This window comes from Azolla caroliniana, unplaced genomic scaffold (assembly GCF_043228905.1).
Source record: "Azolla caroliniana isolate FFs.n. ecotype wild unplaced genomic scaffold, voAzoCaro1.0.p SCAF_14, whole genome shotgun sequence".
Taxonomy (NCBI): domain Eukaryota; kingdom Viridiplantae; phylum Streptophyta; class Polypodiopsida; order Salviniales; family Salviniaceae; genus Azolla; species Azolla caroliniana.
In genome coordinates this window covers 14,501,183-14,522,394 of record NW_028230449.1, presented here as the reverse complement: position 1 = coordinate 14,522,394, position 21,212 = coordinate 14,501,183, and the positions used below count along the sequence as shown (strand labels likewise).

Below are 21,212 nucleotides of genomic sequence, written 5' to 3'. Positions count from 1 at the left end.
AGACGAGCATGGGAGGCATCCCAATATTGGGAACTCTACCATATGCTCATGAGTAGCGATTGTGCCATTGCATGGAAGAGATTACGGTGTCGTGACGATTTTCGACTACGGTGTGAAACCGAGTGTGACGAATAAACCAAGGATGTGCAACATTGCACATGCACTTAGCAAATAAGCCTAAGGCCTAGTAGCACTTGAGTTCATACAGAGGGGTGCAAGCAAGGTTTGAACCTTGCACCTCTAAGATACAAGATGGTTGCCTTACCACTAGGACAACCATCATATAGTGTAGATTTTATGTATTTCCTTTTCATATACGAATTATAGACGAAACAACCATAGAAAACTATGTGCACAAAACCATGGTTCTAAACCCATGGATTGTGCATGTCATAAGCAAAACCGTGTCCCCAAAACCATGGTTCTAAACCCATGGTTTTGTGCATGAAGAGAGCTATAAAAACCCTACTGAAGCTTGTGTAAAGGGGAGCTCAATATGTGATATCACCAACACCACTATCATCAATATAATTATATTCGTCTTTATCTTCTTCATCTTTTTTCTACTTCTCAAGTGTACAATCTTTCTTCTTCTCAAGTGAACAAACTTCATCCAATCTTACATTGATCGTTATCTCTTCGATAATTCCGCGAACGTCCTCCCCAGTCCAAGACCCCGGTGGTCGCTCGAGTAGCACACGTACGAGCGAATCTTCGCGACAACGGGAACCAAGACATATGTCTATCTTGAAGTCACTTTCAGTGCCCACTCAGGTAAATTTTCGATGACACAAGTAGCGAAGGATAGACGTACGAGAGGACATGCATCCCTCTCACTCCTCAAGAGACAATGCCATCAAGCATACTTCCAAGAGCCACGGACTAAAGGGTGGCTCTTTGACTCATTAGTGACTCCCTCCCTCATGTATGCATTAGCGGTTTGGGCTCTAGGACCACCATCTTTCATGTGGACGCAATTAGAGAGACCATTGGTGATGATGTTATCACGCCAACTCCGAAGCAAATCGACAGTCTCACATGACATTATTAGGGTTGAGTTCACTCTACCCCCGATGTTAGTAGAAGCACTTTTTCAACTTGTAGTCTTTATCCACAAGATACATAGCCAACCACATGATAGAATATCCCATCAAGCCTTTAAGGCCTCTCGATCACTGTATGAGTCCGGCTATACTAGCTCATGGTATGGCATGATGGTGAGTTGGTTTCTTGCAAATGTTCTAGACATTAATAACCTCCCCCCCCTTAAGTACGACCACACGATTAATAAAACTTTAATCTCTCATGAGGACCGAAATAAAGTAATACGCCAAGAAATATGGCAAATTTACACTTGGTATAAATGGATCACCCCACTAGAGCCACTCCCATCTAAAATGTTGTACTATAAGGAACACTTCATGCACTTCTCTAAGTTAGGTTTTATTACACGTCCAAAATACCTAGATGTATTCTTACCACATGCACTAAGGGGTTGCCATTGGTCAACTTAGAATATCATCTCACCAACTTGAGATTGAGCATGGACGTATTAATGGAGTCCCTAGGGAGGAAAGGATATGTAGGTTATGCCATGTAGAGATAGAGGATGAGTACCACTTTGCATGCAAATGTCCCACCTATGCCGAGATAAGGGCCAAATACCAAGACATACTTGGTTCCTCTCCCACCCTCCCTAAACTTTTAGATACACTAGATATAAAGAAATTAGGTAGATACATCCTAGAATTAAAACAACACAGAGAGAATAACTTACAAAATGTTGACAATAAGGTTGTTAATGTTCACCAACATGTAACAAATGAAGTCTTTCAGGAATAGGGGGAGACAACGAATGTCGACACACCTGCACCACTCGGGCTTTTCCTTGATGAAGCAGAAAATCAAAGAAGAACCAAATGCCCTCGGATGTCGGGTTTCAAAGCAACTCAACGTGATGTAGAAGCAATAAAGAAAATAAGGGAATGTGAGCTACACAGCCTAGAAGCCATGGTTGGGGCACTCTATACACCGGGACCATGGGTCACACCCACACCAAAACCCTTTGACCTCCCACTTCTTTTCGAGAGGCTTGGGTGGAAATGAAATTAGTCTTAGTGCAAAGTCACTTCTTTTTTATCAAATATACTATGTTTTGTATACGACTAGAACTCTTTTAGCTTAAGCTATTTTTACTTTACTTTTATTTTAGTTTTGATGATTGGATAAATACCCATTCTTGTTGTAAACCAACTGTCTCATGGGCCAATTTTGGCCTTAGAAGACGTTAATATAACTTTCTTTCTTTCTCTCTCTATCTCTCTCTCTTTGCAATTGTCTGTCTTTCATCTTCGTGAATCTTGTCACAGTGCATAACTCCATCTTGTTTGCTAATTGTATTGTTTGCCAGACTCACTAATAGGTCCTCAATCTTCCGCAAAATCAACTTTAATATCCAGCAAGCACATCGACATTCAATATCACTTCATTTGGGATGGCGTAACTATAGGTAAGCTCGGTCTCGAGAATATCTCTACGACTGACAACGTAGCAGATGGAATGATCAAGTGTCTTTCGGGTGACCGATTCCAGTCATTAAGGCACCATATGGGCTTAAGGAGAAATCAATCTAATTGAGTCGGACACAGAGATGGCCTCAAACAATCGGCTCTGAACACTTTGGACAATTGTCCTCAATCTGGCTTCAGTCTTTTAGACTAGCCGATTCGGCGTTCATTATTTAGCCTTTGCCAATTCGGCAACCAGCCGAATTGTCTCAAATATCTCTTTGTAAAAATCTTTAATTTGTTTAATATTCTTTTATTATAGATTTTTGTTGTATATGCCCATTATTGGGGAGTGTTGAATACGGGTGTATAATAGCCATATTCAAATTGTCCCATTTGGACACACTAGGTTATGACATATTTACAATAAAACCAAAGGGCAGTTGCCCTAGTTCAATTCTTATATAACTAACCTTGTTCATAGTGCCGCTATTCTTTGTATTGTAGCTTTGAATAATACAATAACAACAGTTTGTGCCTCTACATCTCTCTCTCTCACTCTATCTTGAGCTTATAGTCTAGGTAAGTTGTCTTCTAACTCTTGGCTTTAATTTGTTCATCTTGTTAATCTATCATCAACATCTTGTTCTTCAACACCTAAGTGTAGTTTCTATTTCCGCACTGACAGCCTCACCTCCAACAAATTGTTTTGGCTAACTAGCTCCAATGTTTTCACAACTCCAAAATGTCCAACTAATGGTGAATCATGGCAATGCTTCAAGACTTCGAGTCAAGAAGGTCCATTGGGAATATAAATACGGTTGTTTCCATACAGCATGGTGTTTACCTTAGTTGTATGAAGGATAAACATGTGACCTTCTCTTCTTGCATCAACAATAAGTTGGCCCTTATACTCAATGAATCAATCCTTCTCTTGAAGTTACTCGCATGCATGTAAAATGTGAGCAAGTCCACAAGAGCCATGAACCAAGGAAGATGGGTTTGGTTGTCGAGTTCATGACTTTAGAACCCTTGTAATTGCTAGTTATAGTGGCTCCTTGCTTCCTTCGGATGTTTTGGACCTATCTTCCCAAAGTACCTCTGTGTGTGTGTGTGTGTGTGTGTGTGTGTGTGTGTGTGTGTGTGTGTGCATTTTTTTATGTTCCAAATCTTGTATCTATATGCTTAATTATGTAACGTATGAGTATATTTAAAAAGTACTATGTACATATAGATTTGTCTGAGTATGTTAATTTTAATGTGCAAAAATATGTATATTGGCTATTCATGTACACATGATTAAGTTTAACTATATATTCATGTAAGTGTAAATGGTATGTGTATTGTATGTAAAAGTTTAAATATGTATATATATAAAGAGTTTGCAAGTTTGTGAATGTCATGTACGTGTAATGTATGTATGTATGTACATATGTAGGTATATTTGTTTATTGTTTGTATGTACATATGTAGGTTTGTTTGTTTATTTTCTATATTAATATATATGATGGAGTGGAGCATATGTGTGTTGTATGTGATGATCAACAACACAAAGGTATTATAAGTGTTCTTCATTTAACCCTTTGATAACAAAACCCAGCTTTCCCATTATTTTCTGAGAGGTTCATCGATTAATTACCATGCATCTGAATAATTGCATATATATTTAACTTTTGTATTTGAGGAGTAATATACTAATTGTATCATCTAAACATCCAAACATTTGAAGACATCTCAAGACATCATATACGAGTGAGTCCTAGATGAGTCACACAAAAAAATGTCATGCAACATTAATTGAATTGTCTCAATACATTCATCTACGTTTATTCACACACTTTTGGCAAATCTAATTTGAAACTACAAAGCTCCCTAAAATGTTACGGACATGACCATATAATATCCCGTGGTGAGAATTTACCGTAGTATTCTATACACGTGGATAAGTGTGAATACTACGTAAATTCTCACCACGGGATATTATATGGTCATGCCCGTAACATAAAACCTCTACCTTTATGCCCCAAGTGAGAGCAAGCAAATTGGATGACTTTAGTCTTAAATGGGCTCCATTGAGTTTTGTAGTGGTTTGAGATTATTTAAGGTGTGACCTTTTGCTCTTAAATGTCTATTACGATGATGTTTTATTTTGTCATTTCCTCATGCAATCACAATGCCACAAGAGTCCACATCAACATGGTCCTTTTTTTATGTTTATTGTAACTAGAAGTAATCGTTTCATAACACAATTTTATTATTGGAAAAGACAATAATTTATTTCTAAATGCTTCTCATAGGTGATCAAAATCTGAGCACATCCCAATTCTAAGTAACCATTTCATAACAAAAAATATTTATTAGGAAATGACAACCTTACATTTCAAAATACTTTTTGTCGGTGATCAATCTCTTAATACATAAAAAAATCAAGAAATGAAAGAGAACTTAAAAAGAAAACGCATCATAAATTAAAGTGGTCATTCTGTCATTATGGGCTCATTCATCATGCCTTACGTAAACAATTATCATTGTGAATAAAGAAGTTTGTTATTAAATGCTTATTGAAACTGGTATCAAAAGGCATAACCTTGTATTGATGCTCATGGCTTGCTTGTCTTTGCTATTGGGTTGAATGGCGAGAATAAGTTGTACACATAGGGTTAGAACTTCTTGCTAATGTCCGCAAAAAGAAAAAGTAAAGCTTTACGATTCCTTATAATAGAGATCAAGATCCAATTGCAAGCCATTAGTAGGGTGAAGTTAACTTGTTATGAGTTATGTCTAGGTCATTCCTAATATAGTGGGTTTGATAGGGATTCTAAATGAGGATCTCGTGTTGTGGAACTTTGTCTAAAGAGGTATAGGGATGCACTCATGCCAAGGTCAAAATGGAGCCTTAATTCATTGACAAAGACATGTTGAAGATTTTATTTGTGATCAATCTCATAATACCTTCAAAATGTATTTTCGTATACGAATTGAAAAGCATCTTGAAACATTCTTAAAAACCATCGAAAATATCAATATTGAAGGCCAACGTGTCACTCTATCGTTAGATAAAAGCGTTATGTCATTTCATTGTTATATAAAACGTTGACAAAATCATTATACATATACATACATATATATATCGTGTCAAATCCAAAGTAGCCATGTCATTAAGAATATATAAAGTGTTAACGAGTATTTTATTGATTGTGAACAAAAATACATTGAAATGAGAGGTGTTCCCTAAAAGGATGTAACATTATGGGTGACTCTTGAGATCTAGATGTACAAACAATTTCCATGATTACATAGAATGTGAGCTCATTGCTCAATTTAAGGTATTTACTACACGAAGGATCCATGTCCTTCAAGTTTCTACACCCGTTTTCCTTAGTTAATCCCGAAACATTAAACTCGTGCCAAAAACAATTCTACTTCCTGTTATTCAATTGTGATAATTTTGTTTTCATTAACCAAAATCATAAGATATTTTTTAATGGGGATTTGCAAAATAATTGTTTCATTGTGATACCGCTTTAAAGATAATGATATGACTAAAGGCTATACATAGGTCATTCTTGTATGCTAGTGAGTGAAACATGAGCAAAAGAATTACACAAAAACCAAGATGTATTGAAGTGCTTGGTTTACTTTGGAAAATCAATATAGAGTTCACACTATCTTTTCAAAGTAGCCTTCTCAAAACTATAAACAACATGTTAAAACAAATTGCAAGTTGCAAGCATCTAAATTAAACAAACTATTATGTGAGATCAAATTCATCACCTATCTATTTTTGGGGGTAGCATCAATGAATGCATCATTGGACTTTTATTTAAAAGGTACATACTACAATTAAAGAAAATAAAGGAATAAAAAAGGACAAACTAAAGTACAAGAATGAAATCCTTAAATTGGGGAACATCTCATGACTTCAAGAATATTGTTATATTAAGGGAATTCAATTTGACAGAACAAACATAAACCAATTAGGTTGACAATATGAACAACTACGATTGGTATAGGATGGGTGATGGGTATAGGAGGGGTTGTTAGTGCACTGCATGGTCTTTTCATTTCTTGCTTTGCAATATATTAAAAAATGTACTTTTCTCCCATGAAACAACTCATTAACTAGAGTTCCATGTGACAACCTTATTTTTCCAAGTAGAAGTTGAATACATCTCTAAAGATCAAACTCACCATCCATCCGCAAACACTTTGGTTAGTCCCATGTAAAAGAGTTTTATTGGACTTCACGAACATGTAATTGTTGATCGGACAAGCGCATCATATAAATATGTCCTCGTCTATATTATATTTTAATATTATATTTTGAATAAAAATCATATCGCTCAAACATATAAAGATGTCCTCATGTATTATTAATAATACTATACTTAGATAAAAATGATATTAGAAGCCCTACTCAAGTCCCTATCTTGTGTAGCGATCGTCATCAAAAAGAGGACTAGATGGCATCATTTAGCATAAGACACATACATGTATGGGTATAGGAGGGGTTGTTGGTGCACTACATGGCCTTTTCATCTTTTTCTTTGCAATATATTAAAAAATGTGCTCTTCTCCCATGAAACAACTCATTTAGTAGAGTTCCATGTGCCAACCTTATTTTGCTAAGTAGAAGTTGAATACACCTCTAAAGATCAAACTCTTTGCAAAAAACGAGCAATATCACAACCATCCATCCATAAACATTTTGGTTTGTCCCATGCAGAAGCGTTTTATTGGACTTCACGAACATGTAATTGTTGATCGGACAAGCGCATCATATAAATATGTCCTCATCTATATTAATATTATATTTTGAATAAAACAATATCGCTCAAACATATAAATATGTCCTCGTCTATTATTAATACTATTCTCATATAAAAATGATATTAGAAGCCCTCGTCAAGTTCCTATCTTATGTAGCGATCATCAACAGAAAGAGGACTAGAGGGCATCATTTAGCATAAGACACATGTATGTAGTGCGTGCTTGTGGCCAATGTGCCAATAAGAAGGCACAACAAGCTACTTTTCCAACATGTAAGGCTTGAACCTAGCCGCGTCGAGCAAAGAGCTATTATTTATGCATTCTAGGTTCTCCTTACTTTATGTGTGAACACGAATTTCAGTGTTCTTTGGGTGTAGATTGGATGCTATCAAAACCCCACTCTCTTTTGCCAAAACTTCATCACACTTCTCCAACTTGCTTTTATCAATAGCCAAACTCTTACATGATGATGACCCTTCTTTCAAACCCTTTTGTTTTCTTTTGTCATGCCTCCTAGCTGCTATGGCTATGGCCAAATCATTTGGAAATAATTTCCCCCTTATAGCCTGGACGACTGTTATCACAAACAAGGTAGAAACCACCGCACTTGAAATGAAGGAAAATATTACTGCCATAATTTGTGTTATTGAATGCTGCACTTCCATTGAATAGTGGATTGTCGCATTTGCTAATGCAGTCATTGGAAATGTATATGCCCACCATGTAAGAGAAAACCTGCAAAAGACACATATCACCGATGTTAACTTATCACCAAGTTCATCACCATAGAAACAGTAAATCTACAAAATTAGAAATGCAATGTCAATCTTTACAAAGTTTATTTGTGGTTCCACTATAATTTGTTCCCAATTTTAGTCACAAAATTTTCAATAGTTTGATTTCTGTAGGGTTTTAATTCACTTTCTCCTTTCCCTTATGTGTCGAGAGGAAATTAACAATCATACCTATTTCAAAGTGATGGTTGTACAATGTTTTCCTCTGCTTAATGATCTTAAACATGTGAGCTTCAGTGCCTTGATTAGCTAAGAGTTCCTTTTATATTATCCAAAAGAGGGGCCTTACAACTGATGTCAGATAAGGAAATCATCCTCATTTTACACGATAATACTCAAGCATGTAAGTATATTTTCCATCTTTACCATGATGAGCTCAGGGAAAAAAAAACGTCTCAAAGCTTTGCGGAGGTGTGAATCATGATACATGTCACTCACACATCAATCTTGATTATAACACCTTCAATTGATTTCACTATTTAGGACAGTTTGATGGATATTGCACTTTCTAGTTTCATTTTCCTTTTGGCATAATATGGTTAATTGCCACTGCATTAAAGTCATGGCATTGCAATTTGCTATTGAGAAACAATACCAGCACAAAAGAAATCATTTCGAGTCACTTACTTGAACCCGTAAAAGAAGTTAAGTCGTACTACCTGCAATGGCACGCCCCAGAAAGTAAGATGTAAGCAAAATGGAAAAAAAATAATTCAAAATAATGTTAAAGAAAAGGACTCATCAATGGTGACTATAGTAGTGTAGTGCATGTTCTAGTGCAATAATTAAGGAAACGAACTCGCTAATGATGAATATAGTGCATGTTCCAGTCCAGTTGCAATAATTAAGGAAACAAACTCACTAGTGACGAATAGAGGAAGAGTGCGAGAAAGTATGCCATTCGAGAAACACAGTTGAAGCTACCATTAATACTCTTCCAAGCAACACTAGCAGCACTCGGGGCAGCTACAAAGAGGAAAAATATAGGATGAAGCTCTTTAGTGACAACCTCAGAGATGGGCAAACGTTGATATAGTGTTACAAAGAGAACTAGATAATGTGCGAATCCAACTGCCCAGAAGAATATAGCTGGTTCTTTCAAACCAACTGTTGATGCCAACAAGGCACTAATGAAATTTCCCACTAAAGACAAGTGAGTTGAAGGATTAGCCACTCTGGATAACCTTCTTGCTCCCCCTGAAAGCCATTGTCCATATATCTTTAGCTCTAACAGCAGAATTGGAGTAGTAAATATACCCCAGAGTGCTGGATGAATAGAAGTAGCAATACTGGGGGGAATACCCAATGTTAAAAACATGCAAGCTATCCATGGAGCGAAGAAGAAGTTTACTCGCACAGGATGGTGATATTCTCTCCGAACTGCTTCAAAATAGAAGAGGCACTTCAAACCATATACTACTGAAATGCCAGCAAGTGCAAGTGCAGCCAAGTACCATAAGATGAGGTTAATAAAGAGGGGTGCTCTTAAAAAGCTAATCGATTGATTCATAGCCAGAGTTTTCCAAAGGATTGATTGGCTGCCTAAACCAAGGCATATGCCAAAGCAGCCTATTGGAAATCGAAGGAGAAATGGCCATTGTTGATCAAGTGGAAGTAAAGGTTCCTCACAGTCCTAGCCAAAAGACATGTTCATGAAGACTCTGATATTAGAGGAAATCGTGCAAGAGTTGTATATACCTTACAAACAACAACAACATTTATCACATGAACGCTCTGATGTTTAATTCGGATGTTAAAGGAAATCATGCAGGCGTTCTTTAACTATTAATATATATACACAATCATTAGTTTTCAACATGCTAAACATAACTTGTGTAGCTGAAAGTGAATTTCATACTGACCTTCAATATCTCAAGCTCAGGCCCCTTCAATGCATCAAAGTATCGTCCGGCAGGCATGGCTTTTCCTGTTTGAAAGCTATCTTGGCCTGCTAATTTGCTTTCATTCTGTGCCAATCTCTGTGAAACCAATTGGGAGAACTGTTTCTTCGACTTTGTTTCAAACAAGAGATAGTTTTCTTTCTTGACTGCATTCAAATTATCCTTTGATTTACATCCATTTACTGGTCCAGAATAAACTCTATTTATGCCATTCATTTTGTCTGAAAGCTTCGTAATGCTTGGATTGGGCTGTGAGAAGAACTTCTTTTCTTTAAATTTCCCAGTTTTATGCATAGAGTTTCGCGCTGTTGGAAGCATCAAATTACTAGCCGTATCATCTTTAGGACCTTCCAAAGGATCGCTACTAATGGAGCTTCTAGACCTAGAAGATATCTTCCTCGTTATTTCAACTTGAGAACTTCTTCTTGACTGTGCAGACTTGGGAGGTGGATTAGCAACATTAGTTGTACATTTTGCTGTGCTAATTTCATGTTTAGAAGAAGCATTTTGTTGCTTCTCTGCTACAATGAGTTTGGATATGTCCACTGTTGTATCTTCAGGCGAGGACTTATGGAAGGATTCTTCCATCCGATGTGAATTCTGAGAAACTAACTCAGCATGATTAACAATTTCATTTGCAGAGTGATCTTCGGACTCGAAGAAATCTTTAGTGAAAGATCCGGTTCTAAATCCTGTGAACATGTCATTGCTTGCGGTATTATTCTCTTGGATGAAGTGATGATTATTGTCTGTGTCGAAGTAATCGTGAGATAAAGAACAGCTTCCATTAATCATTCTGAGCAAGTGTGGTAAGTCTTCTTCATTGTCATTTGCTGTAGGATTAGCTTGCATTTTCCTTTCACCGAGCAAGTGATCCTCTCTGGTTTTCCATGCGTTTTCCACATCCTGAGGATATAGTTGATCACGTTGAATATCGGCAGACATAATTACCAGTGTTGTTGATACTGTTAAAAATGTGAATGGAAACGTTTTCTGATCTGTGATTTGTATCTAAATGAGCAAGAGAAAAAGAAGCTTAATACGGTGCAAAGATTTGAGTAACTGAAGTTTATAGTCTTCAAATTTCAGGTATGGAGCGCCAGAAACGTGACGATTGAATGAGAACGAAAAACGTCCTAAGAACGGTAGTCAAACTTGTTAATGTATGTAGATGTAACTAGGATTATGAAGGCGCAGGAAGGGAGAGAAATCCTCAGAAAGAAAGGTACAAGATCTCTCTGTGCCAGCAATGCAATTCTTTAAACCTGGTTCGTTTTGAAGTTGCAGAAACAGCAAGAAATTGTCAGGTTCAAGAGAACATTTCGAGCATTCGTTGAAGATTCAGAAGCAAAAAGAAATGCTGAGATCAGAAAGAAGATCCTGCCGCCTTTCTTAATTCGGCCAGGATTTGAAGACACAGGAAATATTTAGACCAGTAAGAAGCTCTCTCTCTCTCTCTCTCTCTCTCTCTCTAGCTGCTATGGTTTGGAAGGTGCAGATCAAACAGCAAGAAACATATATATGTGTGTCTCCTGTTTCTTTCTTTCTTTTCTTTTTTCTTCCTATCAATCTCGCTTTTGCAGGCACGTTGAAGATTCTGCAGAGACACAGCAAGGCACGTTGAAGAGGCCACTGATGTGCCAAACTCTTCTGGTTCTTTTTAACGTTCCTGCAAGCGCACTAGGTCTGAGAAAGGGAAAGGGAAAAGGAAAGGGAGGTCCTAAGCTCAGGAAGTCGAAGAACACGCAGTCCATGTCCATATATATATATATATATATATATACAGATATACAGATATACCTATACACAAATACAAATCAGGATTCCTTGTCTGTAGTAGTAACAGTAGTAGAAGTAGTAGCTGCTTTTCAAAGCATTCTGCGAAGAAGAAGAAGAAGGAGGAAGAGGAGGAAAGTCATCGACAATGACAGCAATGGCAAAGAAGAAGAAGAAGAAGAAGAAGAAGATATATATATATATATATATATATATATATATACATGTGTGTGTGGCTATGGCTGTCTCAGAGCTGGGAGCTTCGCCATGTGCTGCGTACAGCCATGATCACCGCCCCCACACATCCACATATGAACAAATTAGGGTTTCTTGTCTGTAGTAGTAGTAGCAGTAGTAGGAGCAGCACCATCACCAGCAGCAGCAGCAGCTTTTCAAAGCATTCCTTCTGCAGAAGAAGACGAAGAAGAAGAAGAAGAAGAAGAAGGAAAGTCGTCGACAGAGACAGCAGAAGAAGAAGAGACGAAGAAGAAGAAGAAGAAGAAGAAGAAGACGAAGACGAAAAACTGTCAAAACGCCTCCCGGCCTCCACGTGGCGATGCCAAATCATTCGCCACGTGGAAGGCGACCGTCCTCGTCAGCAGCCACGTGTTCGGTGCCCTTTCGTTGCCAGCGCAGCCAACAAAAAGAAAGAACACCCCCAAAAAAGAAGAAGAAGGAAGCAGCACTTTTGTCTTTTTTGTTTTTTTTTCTTTTCTGTCTTTTGCTTATTATGATTACACGTGGAACTGCAAGATTTTCTCGGTGCGCCGCAGAAAACACATAAAGAAGAGAAAGACTATGTATGTACATATTTGACACAAAAGTACACCCTGGAGAGAGACACTATAAGGTTATATGATACAAATGGGAGCTCATATCTATCTATATTGTAATTTGTCATTATCATGAGAACCGATTGACAATAGGATACGAATGGGACTTCGTATGTGCCCCTAACTTTACCACATTTAATGCATGACATGAGAGCTACCTTCATAAATCCCCGTTTGCCGCTTTGATTCTATTTCTACTCCCATCTTATACATATATGGAGAACTATCACATTATACACAGTTCTGCTTCATTCGTATTTCGCATGGCGCTCCATCGAATCCCGCGTGTCGAATGAGTACCAACTTCGTACTGGTCGTCGCATTGTAAAGCTTTTGTGGGCCTTGAAATCGCAAGTTGTGTCCATCGATCGAGACGCATGTTGTCCTCTTCGCATCCAACTTTGTCCTATGTTTGTCAAGCATTTGTGCATAGCATATGCGAATGTGTGGTTAAAGGTTTCGTAATTGAATATGCTTCCAAGGTGTCGTTCTCTCTTAAGCTTTTGTGAAACTTTGGTTTAAGTATATAGATTGCATTGTTAATTACATCTTCGCAAAGAAAAAATTGTACAATCATGGTCCCTTGTGTATATATTGAACCATTTTCGATAATGGTGTGATTCTAATGTTCTATCTATTACTCCATTTTGTTGAGGAGGATACCGAGTTGCCAATGGCTTTTGATAAAACACAATTCTAAAATTTACTTGAAAAAAAATCTCCTCAATCAGATTGAAGAAGAAATTTCACCTTTAGTTCCAATTCCTTCTAGGTCATATTGTGTCACTTTATAAAACTCCCAAGAGCCTTACCCTCATATTCGAGGAAATTCCCTCACATCATCACATTATGGACATCTACGATCAAGAAAAGAAAAGGATGATCTTCTTAATTCCTTTTCCATCTTCGCCCTCACAACCTTATGTGAGAAGGACGTTATGCTCTACTTACACTCCCTAGTGTTGTATGAATAGCACAAATATGTGCACGCTGAGGTGAAACGATCAACATTTTGAGCAACTAGATGTATAATTATGAAGAAGGAACCTTGTAGGAATTAGAAAAAGGTTAAATCAACAGGTTGAAAGCTCATCATCGTGAAAATATTGAGTGTTCATAAACTTTGAATCTACATAAACCTTATCAAAGTTTTATTGGAGCTTAAACAAACAATTCAATTACAAGATGATTGCAGATAAGTGATTAAAACTATAGGTAGCTTAAACACGTTGTAGCATTTAATGACGAAATCTCACATATCATCATCCACAAGAGAGCTAATTATATGTAAGGACCTCATACCTTGGGTCAAGTGTGAGAAACATCACAAGGCAACATCATAAGAGAGCTAAGTGTTCCATTAGACTCTATTAATCTTTACTTGATGATAGATGTTTTGCCTACACCCAATTAGTTGTTATGATTATTTGAAAATATCCAATCGAACCCAAATATATGCATGCATTAGAAAAATGCCAAATTTCTCATAAGAAAATCATACTAAGATGGTATGGTGATTTTAGTGGCATCTTTACTAGATTCAGCTCTCATTCAATATCTTTTGAAGAAACTACTATCAAGGTATTTCTCTTGAAGCTGATAAAAAATATCATATTTTAATATAATTAAGCCAAGAGTGGATTCGAGTTCTTAGGAGATACTTCTTAGAAATTTAGGAGGTATAGTCATCATATTTACATTGAGCGATTATAAATCTCATGTCGGAGTCGGTATAGCCTTCGACTTCTGTTGGATTTGCTGATCCGAAAGTGAGTTGTACATCTTTGGTTCCTCTTAGATACTTGAAGAAGTGTTTGACGGCCTCCCAATGCTTCCATCTGTACCATTTGTACCGGCTGACAACCCCTACAGCATAGGCAAGGTCGGGTCGGGTCGCCACCATTGCGTACATGGTACTTCCTTATGTGTAGGGTATCTTTCCATTGAGCTCTCTCTCCTTATTGGTCGAAGGACAGTCTCTGTCCAATAGTCTTATCGACATCGGTAGCGGAGTCACTATTGGCTTCGGGTTTTCCATGTTGAAGCATTTTAGCACCTTTCGGTCATAGTCAGACTGGGAGAGCCAGAGGGTCTTCAATATTCGATTTCTCTCTATATGCATGCCCAGTATGTGTCAGGCTTGTCCGAGTTCCTTAATCGCGAATTTGTCGTGAAAGCTCTACTTTAGTTTTCCGATATCTACTTGATTGCTCCTTGCAATGAGCATGTCGTCGACGTATAGGATCAAATAGATCTGAGACTCATCAGCCAATTGCCAAATATACAAACATGGTTCGGAGTGTTGGGAGACAGGTCCCTCCGGATGGGAAGAGAAAAGAACAGTGCTGATGAACAAACTCGGTCGAGGCCGAAACCGTATGAGGAGTACCCGGCTACGGAGAGCCGGATGAGGAGTACCCGGCTACGGAGAGCCGGATGATGCAGACCCGGTGAGGACCGGATGAGGAGTACCCGGCTACAAAGAGCCGGATGATGCAGACCCGGTGAAGACCGGATGAGGAGTACCCGACTACAGAGAGTCGGATGGTGCAGACCCGGTGAGGACTGGATGAGGAGTACTTGACTACGGAGAGCCGGATGGCGCAGACCCGGTGAGGAATGCTCTTCGGATGAAGAGACATATTCGTAAATATGTTTCTGAAGAGCCCATCGTGGCTATATTTGTAAATAGCCAAAAAGTCATATTAGTATAAATATGACTTAGGGCAAACTTTTAGATACTGTTGTTGTTGTCATTCTTGTTGGTGCAAGGGAGAGAGACAATGCGTAACTGTGTACAGAGAGAGAGAGAGAGAAAGAGAAAGAGGTCGTTGCCTCTATTGTAACCGCCGCATGTGGCGAAGATCGTGAGCATGAGGTCGTTGCCTCCGTGAACTCACTACTGTACATACTAACCTAGTGATAGTTTTCCACGTTAAACATTCTGCGTACTCTTCTCTTCCATTGTGTCGTTCTTTATTTCCCGTTCTCTGTGTATGATTCTAAGCTCGGTTGTGGCCGAGCGTTGCGTATAAGGAGCCTTGATTCCCGTCAAGTGGTATCAGAGCGAAACGACACAGAAAATGGACGAATCGTTTGGCGGCATGTTCAAGCTCACCGGCTCCAACTATTCAGTGTGGAAGTTGAAGATGAGGGACATGCTCGTGGTTAAAGACCTCTGGCTGCCGGTTCAGTTCGGGGACAAGAGACCGGACAAAATCGACGTCGCGATATGGGAGGTGATGCACATGAAGACAACGGCGTACATATGGTGCTTCATCGACATGAGCCTGTACAACAACTTCAATGAAGAGAGCAAGGCTCATGAGCTTTGGGAGAAGATCAGCATTATGTTCCAGAACAAAAATGTTGTTAATCAGGTTTCGGTATTCCGGAAGCTAGTAAGACTCCGGTACCAAGATGGCTCCAACATGGCGGAGCACATGAATGCCTTCCAAGGGCTGATCCACCAGGCAACATCACTGGAAGTACCTCTCGCCGATGAGGTACTAGTGCTACTCCTGCTCGGTTCCCTCCCCGATAGCTGGGCGACGTTGGTTGTCACTTTGGGCAACGCCAGGCCGAAAGGGAAACGGTTATCCCTAGCAAGAGTAAAGGCGAGCTTGCTAGATGAGGAGGCGCGTCGGAAAGATAAAGATACGAGCTCTGACTCCAAAGCGCTCCTTACCGAATCGGAACGTGGAAGACATAGAAACCGTAGTCCCCAGAACTGGGAGAAGTCGGGGACACGGTCAAAGTCAAGGGGAAGGCCTACTTGCTTCTATTGTGGCAAGCTGGGACACTTCCAAAAGAACTGTCGGCATTTCCGAAAAGACAAGGAAACCGACGGTACCGATTCGAAGCGGACCCTGGACCGGAACGGTAAAGATCGGAGGGGGCCGGATCGGAAGGGAACAACGGCAATCGCGGCAAGTGAAGAGGAGTTGATGCTCATCACCGAGGAGAGTGAGATAAACCTTTTCGGCGACGAGATGACCTGGGTGGTAGACTCCGGAGCGTCGTTCCACCTTACCCCGGACCGGAAATGCTTCTCATCCTACTCAGCCGGTGATCACGGCTGTGTCCGAATGGGGAATGAAGGTACATGCCAAATTGTCGGCATAGGAGACGTGTGGTTGTCGACACCAACTGGATGCAAGTTGCTGCTGAAGGATGTCTGACACGTTCCGGAGGTTCGACTGAACCTGATATCAGTCGGTCGGCTAGATGATGAAGGCTACACGGGTAGGATCCGGAACGGTGTCATGAAGTTCAGCAAGGGGAGCCTGATTGTGGCACGGGCCCGGAAGGTAAACACATTGTACCTGATGAATGCCCGGAAAAAGTGAACGTGGCATCCGACACTGCCGGTGAGCTGTGGCACAAGAGGTTGTGTCATATGAGCGAGAAGGGGATGAAGAGGCTTGCAGACGACAACCTCATTCCAGTGAAGAACGTGCACTTAAAGAAGTGCACTGATTGTCTAGCCGGTAAGCAGAACCGGACCTCCTTCCGACCAAGGCCACCGATGAGACGTAATGCACCACTGGAGTTGGTGCATACGAATGTGTGTCAAGTAGACACAAAGTCACATGCCGGAGCGCAGTACTTCGTGACGTTCATAGATGACCACAACCGGAAGCTGTGGGCCACACCGTTGAAGACGAAGGATCAGGTGTTATCCGTCTTCAAAGAGCTCCACGCGAGAGTGGAAAGAGAAACCGGCCGAAAGCTGAAGGCGGTTCGAGCAGATAACGGAGGACAATACCGGGGGCAGTTCGAGGAGTACTGCCGCTCGAAGGGAATCCGGCTCGAATTTACCGTGTCGAAGAGGCCGGAACTAAACGCGGACTGGCCGAGAGGATGAACCAGACTATAATGGAGAGGGTTTGGAGTATGCTAGCCCATGCAAAACTACCCAAGAAGTTTTGGGCTGAGGCATTGTCGACGGCAACATACGTGATAAACAGATCACCCTCAGTACCCTTGGACGGAGACACGCCACAGAGAGTGTGGACCGGTAAGGAAGTATCCTATCGGCATCTGAAGGTGTTCGGGTGTCTCGCGTACGTGCATGTAGCTAAGGACTGGAGAGGAAAGTTAGATCCAAAGACCCGGCCATGCATATTCCTCGGTTACGGCGACGATGAGTTCGGCTACCGAGTGTGGGACCCGGTCGACAAGAAGGTATGCCGGAGTCTAGATATTATCTTCATGGAGGACAAGACGCTCGCCGACTGGGAGTCGGAGAAGAAGATAATGAACTCCGAGTCGACCGGTAAGGATAGACTCTACAATGAACAGACCCAACCGGCAAGAGACCGGTTAGCACTCGAGGAGCCAGCCGGTTACGGTGAGGATATCGAACCGGCAGAAGAAGAAGTAGAGGAAGTTGAAACCGGAACCGGCCAAGACCCCGAATCGGATTCGGTTGAAGAGCAGATGGATGAGCCGGTCACTGAAGCCCAGAGACGGAGATATCCTCTCAGAGAGAGAAGGCCCCCCCGGAGATTTCCGGATGCAGATCATGTTCTGCTGACTGATGAGGGGGAGCCGGAAAGCTTCGAAGAAGCGAAGGATGACACCCACAACCGAAAATGGTTAAGTGCCATGCAGGATGAGATGGATTCCCTGCATGAGAACCATACGTACGAATTGGTGGAGTTGTTGAAAGGAAAGCGGGCACTCCGAAACAAGTGGGTGTACAAGTTGAAACCGGGAGATGTCGGCAACCCCCCGAGATACAAAGCCAAGATCGTGGTGAAGGGGTTCCACTAGAAGAAGGGCGTGGACTTCGACGAGATATTTGCCCCGTTAGTAAAGATGACCTCCATCCAGACGGTGCTGAGTATAGTGGCAAGCATGGACCTCGAGGTAGAGCAGCTAGACGTGAAGACGGCATTCCTTCACGGTGACCTCGAAGAAGAGATCTACATGCAGCAACCGGTGTCGTGAAGATCTGTCACTACGCGCGGATCGTGAGGCGGAACCGCGGGGGTTCTGGACCAGAAGGATTTAGAGTCGATACAAGCTTTGGCGAGAAAGTACTTAAGATAGATTGGGAAAGAGAGAAGTTGAGATTACACGATCAATTTGATAACGAATTTCTTCCTCTTAATTTTCATAAAAAAAACCGTGTTTTTTCTCCTCCCCCTTCCCTCTTTTATAGATGCTCTCATGCATATGATGCATGTGAGGGTACAAGACATGCATAAATTGCATGTTTGCCATTTGGCGCTTATGTATTACATGTGGTGCATGATAACCATGTCACTCATTTTAGTTCTCATGTATGAGAATTTACATGTAAAAGTACAATGATAGAAATATAATTTCAACTGAATAGCATGGCTTAATGGTAAGCCAATTGACTCCTAACTTGGAGGTGCAAGGTTCAAATCCTTACTTGCCCTCCTTGTATATGTAAATATGTATATATATTTATATATTTATTTATCTAGTCGCCGGACGCCGGTTCGCCGGATTGTCACCTTGTTGACGGGTTGAAGATCTTGGATGAATCACAATGATCCATTCTTCTTCGGCACCGTGAACCACCTATTGGAATAAGGAGCATTCGACGGTTCTAGAATTCCCATACTCACCTTCTCCTTTAAGAGCTCGATCAGCTTCGGAAGGTGTGCTCTCGGAACCGGTATCGGTTTCAAATTCCAAGGCACATGAGGCACTGTGAAGATCACCATCAGCTCTATAACCTTTGGGTCGGCGCATCCGATTTCTCGTGGGAAGAATGCGAAAGCCTTCCCATGTCTCTCAAGCATATCGCGAAACATTCGGTCCTCTTCAGGGAGAAGGAAATTCTCCTTTCCAACTCGTAGCTTCCCCTTCGTCTCTTTGGTGAAGACATGACCTATCTTCTTCGGATCTCTTAAGCTTGGATCGTTAGCGACTTCCTTCATCTTTTGCCAGCTATCTTCTAGTAGCGGAACCGCAACTGGCTTGATCTTCTTATCCACCGTTTTATATTTCGTGTTGATGTCAGCTTCCTTCATCGAGATGCCACGACGGTATTCATCGATGATAGAGTACATGTTGACGGAGTTAACCGAAATCACGCATTGGTTGTGAAGATAGCTCAAGTCCACGACGTCCTCGATTTCGCCGATGGTGTTGTTAAATGAGGCTTCTTCCATAATATGAGTCACGAACTCCCCTTCTTCTATTATGTTCTCTTCTTTCAGCATCTTCTCGAATTCTTGTATCCGGTGCTTGTGCTTCTTGTCGGGTAGTACTAGTTTTCATGCGCCACTAGGTGTGACACATGTTGCTTCTCCTTGCAATCCACGCACTCTTCTTTCTTGTGGGGTCTTGTGATTGCTCGGACTATTTGTGCCCCATGCTTCAATAGTCCGCGCAAAAAATCTGAGGATTCGCCTCCGAGACTATCTCGATTCCTTTCATGATTGGCTCGCACCGTTAGGAATTGGACCGATCTTTGGTTGTCAAGACTCTTTATTCGTGCGAAGGCTGCTCCATTATCGAACACTTTGGTCTCCATCCGAGATGATGTGATATAAGGTTGCCCTAGGATGACAGGATGCGACGCCGATTCTTGTACGAAGAAGTGTTGATCCATCTCCACATCCCCGATCGTGAATTTGACATTGGGACAAGCTCCGTACAAGTCCTCCGTAGACTTTGTTGCCACGCGAATCTTCCATCCGTGGTTTGTATTGATTGGCCATATTCCCTTTTTGTAGAAGTCGGTTGACATGAGGTTGATCTCCGAGCCATGGTCGATCAAGGCTACGACGGTCTCTTTCTTCTCCCCGATCTTCACCGGCGTCTCCGTTGTCGCTCATGCCCAATGAGGTCGAGTGTAGTGGTTGTCCACCATATCTTCATCGATTTCGTCTCTTGCCATCGTTATGGCATTCGTTTTTGCTTTTTGCGGCTTCTCTTCTTCCTCGTCCGATTGTTGTCTCTTTCTCTTTACAAGGTCCACGATCGTGTCATGGAACTCCTTCTTCGTAATGCCAAGCAATTCCCTCAAGGACAAAGTTACGTGGCTATCAAGAACTCGTTCTTCGAGAATCTTCTTTAGGTCCGTCATCTGCTCTATGTCCGACCTTAGCTTATAGGTAGGTATGGTCCTTGTCCTCCGAGCGGGGTCTTCGACACCAACCTTCACGGGCCGAACCGTTTCTTCAACTCGTATGCTTGGCTCCCCTTTTCGGCTTGATTCTCGTTCCTCCGTTTGTAAAGGTCGACTCGTCTCCGTATCGTCCTTCTTTTTCGCGTTCCTTGTTTCATGTCTTTTTGATGGGCCTTGCTCTTCTATTCTCTTTCTCTTTTCTTCGACGAACACCTCGTGGTTGTCGCACATCACCTCTGCGAGTATGGTGTTGTCGTCCACCGGATCCGACCACCCGGTTATGCTTTGCACGTTTCGGTCCGCAAGCTCTACCTCGTTCGATGTGACTTTTCCCTTCTTCTCATATTCGAGAACGAAAGTCCAAAACTTTGCTCCCGCTCTAGCAGCTTCAGTCTTGTCTTTCCCGACTCTTATTCCGGCTGACGCAGCATAGTGCATCGCATCCACATGAGTCGCATCGGCATCCTCCATAGATTTCTTCATTCCTCCTCTTCCGAAATTCACCCGTAGGGGTC

At 41.1% G+C, this 21,212-nt stretch overlaps 1 protein-coding gene across 2 annotated transcripts; it reads right to left on the bottom strand.

Annotated features, from left to right (window-relative positions):
* Window positions 1–6,813: 6,813 nt before the first annotated feature.
* Window positions 6,814–10,970, bottom strand: LOC147855537 (S-type anion channel SLAH2-like). Of its 2 annotated transcripts, XR_015530822.1 has the most exons (5): window positions 9,934–10,970; window positions 8,934–9,704; window positions 8,699–8,730; window positions 7,379–8,012; window positions 6,814–6,894 (listed from the first exon to the last, which is right to left on the bottom strand). XR_015530822.1 is itself a non-coding variant. In XM_087330419.1 (4 exons), the coding sequence occupies exons 1-4, from the start codon at window positions 10,915–10,917 to the stop codon at window positions 7,616–7,618; spliced, it is 2,184 nt and encodes a 727-aa protein (XP_087186545.1). In that variant the 5' UTR covers window positions 10,918–10,970; the 3' UTR covers window positions 7,285–7,615. The 2 variants fall into 2 exon arrangements, 1 of the variants encoding a protein (XP_087186545.1); XM_087330419.1 differs by lacking the exon at window positions 6,814–6,894 and having other exon boundaries at window positions 7,285–8,012.
* Window positions 10,971–21,212: the final 10,242 nt, after the last annotated feature.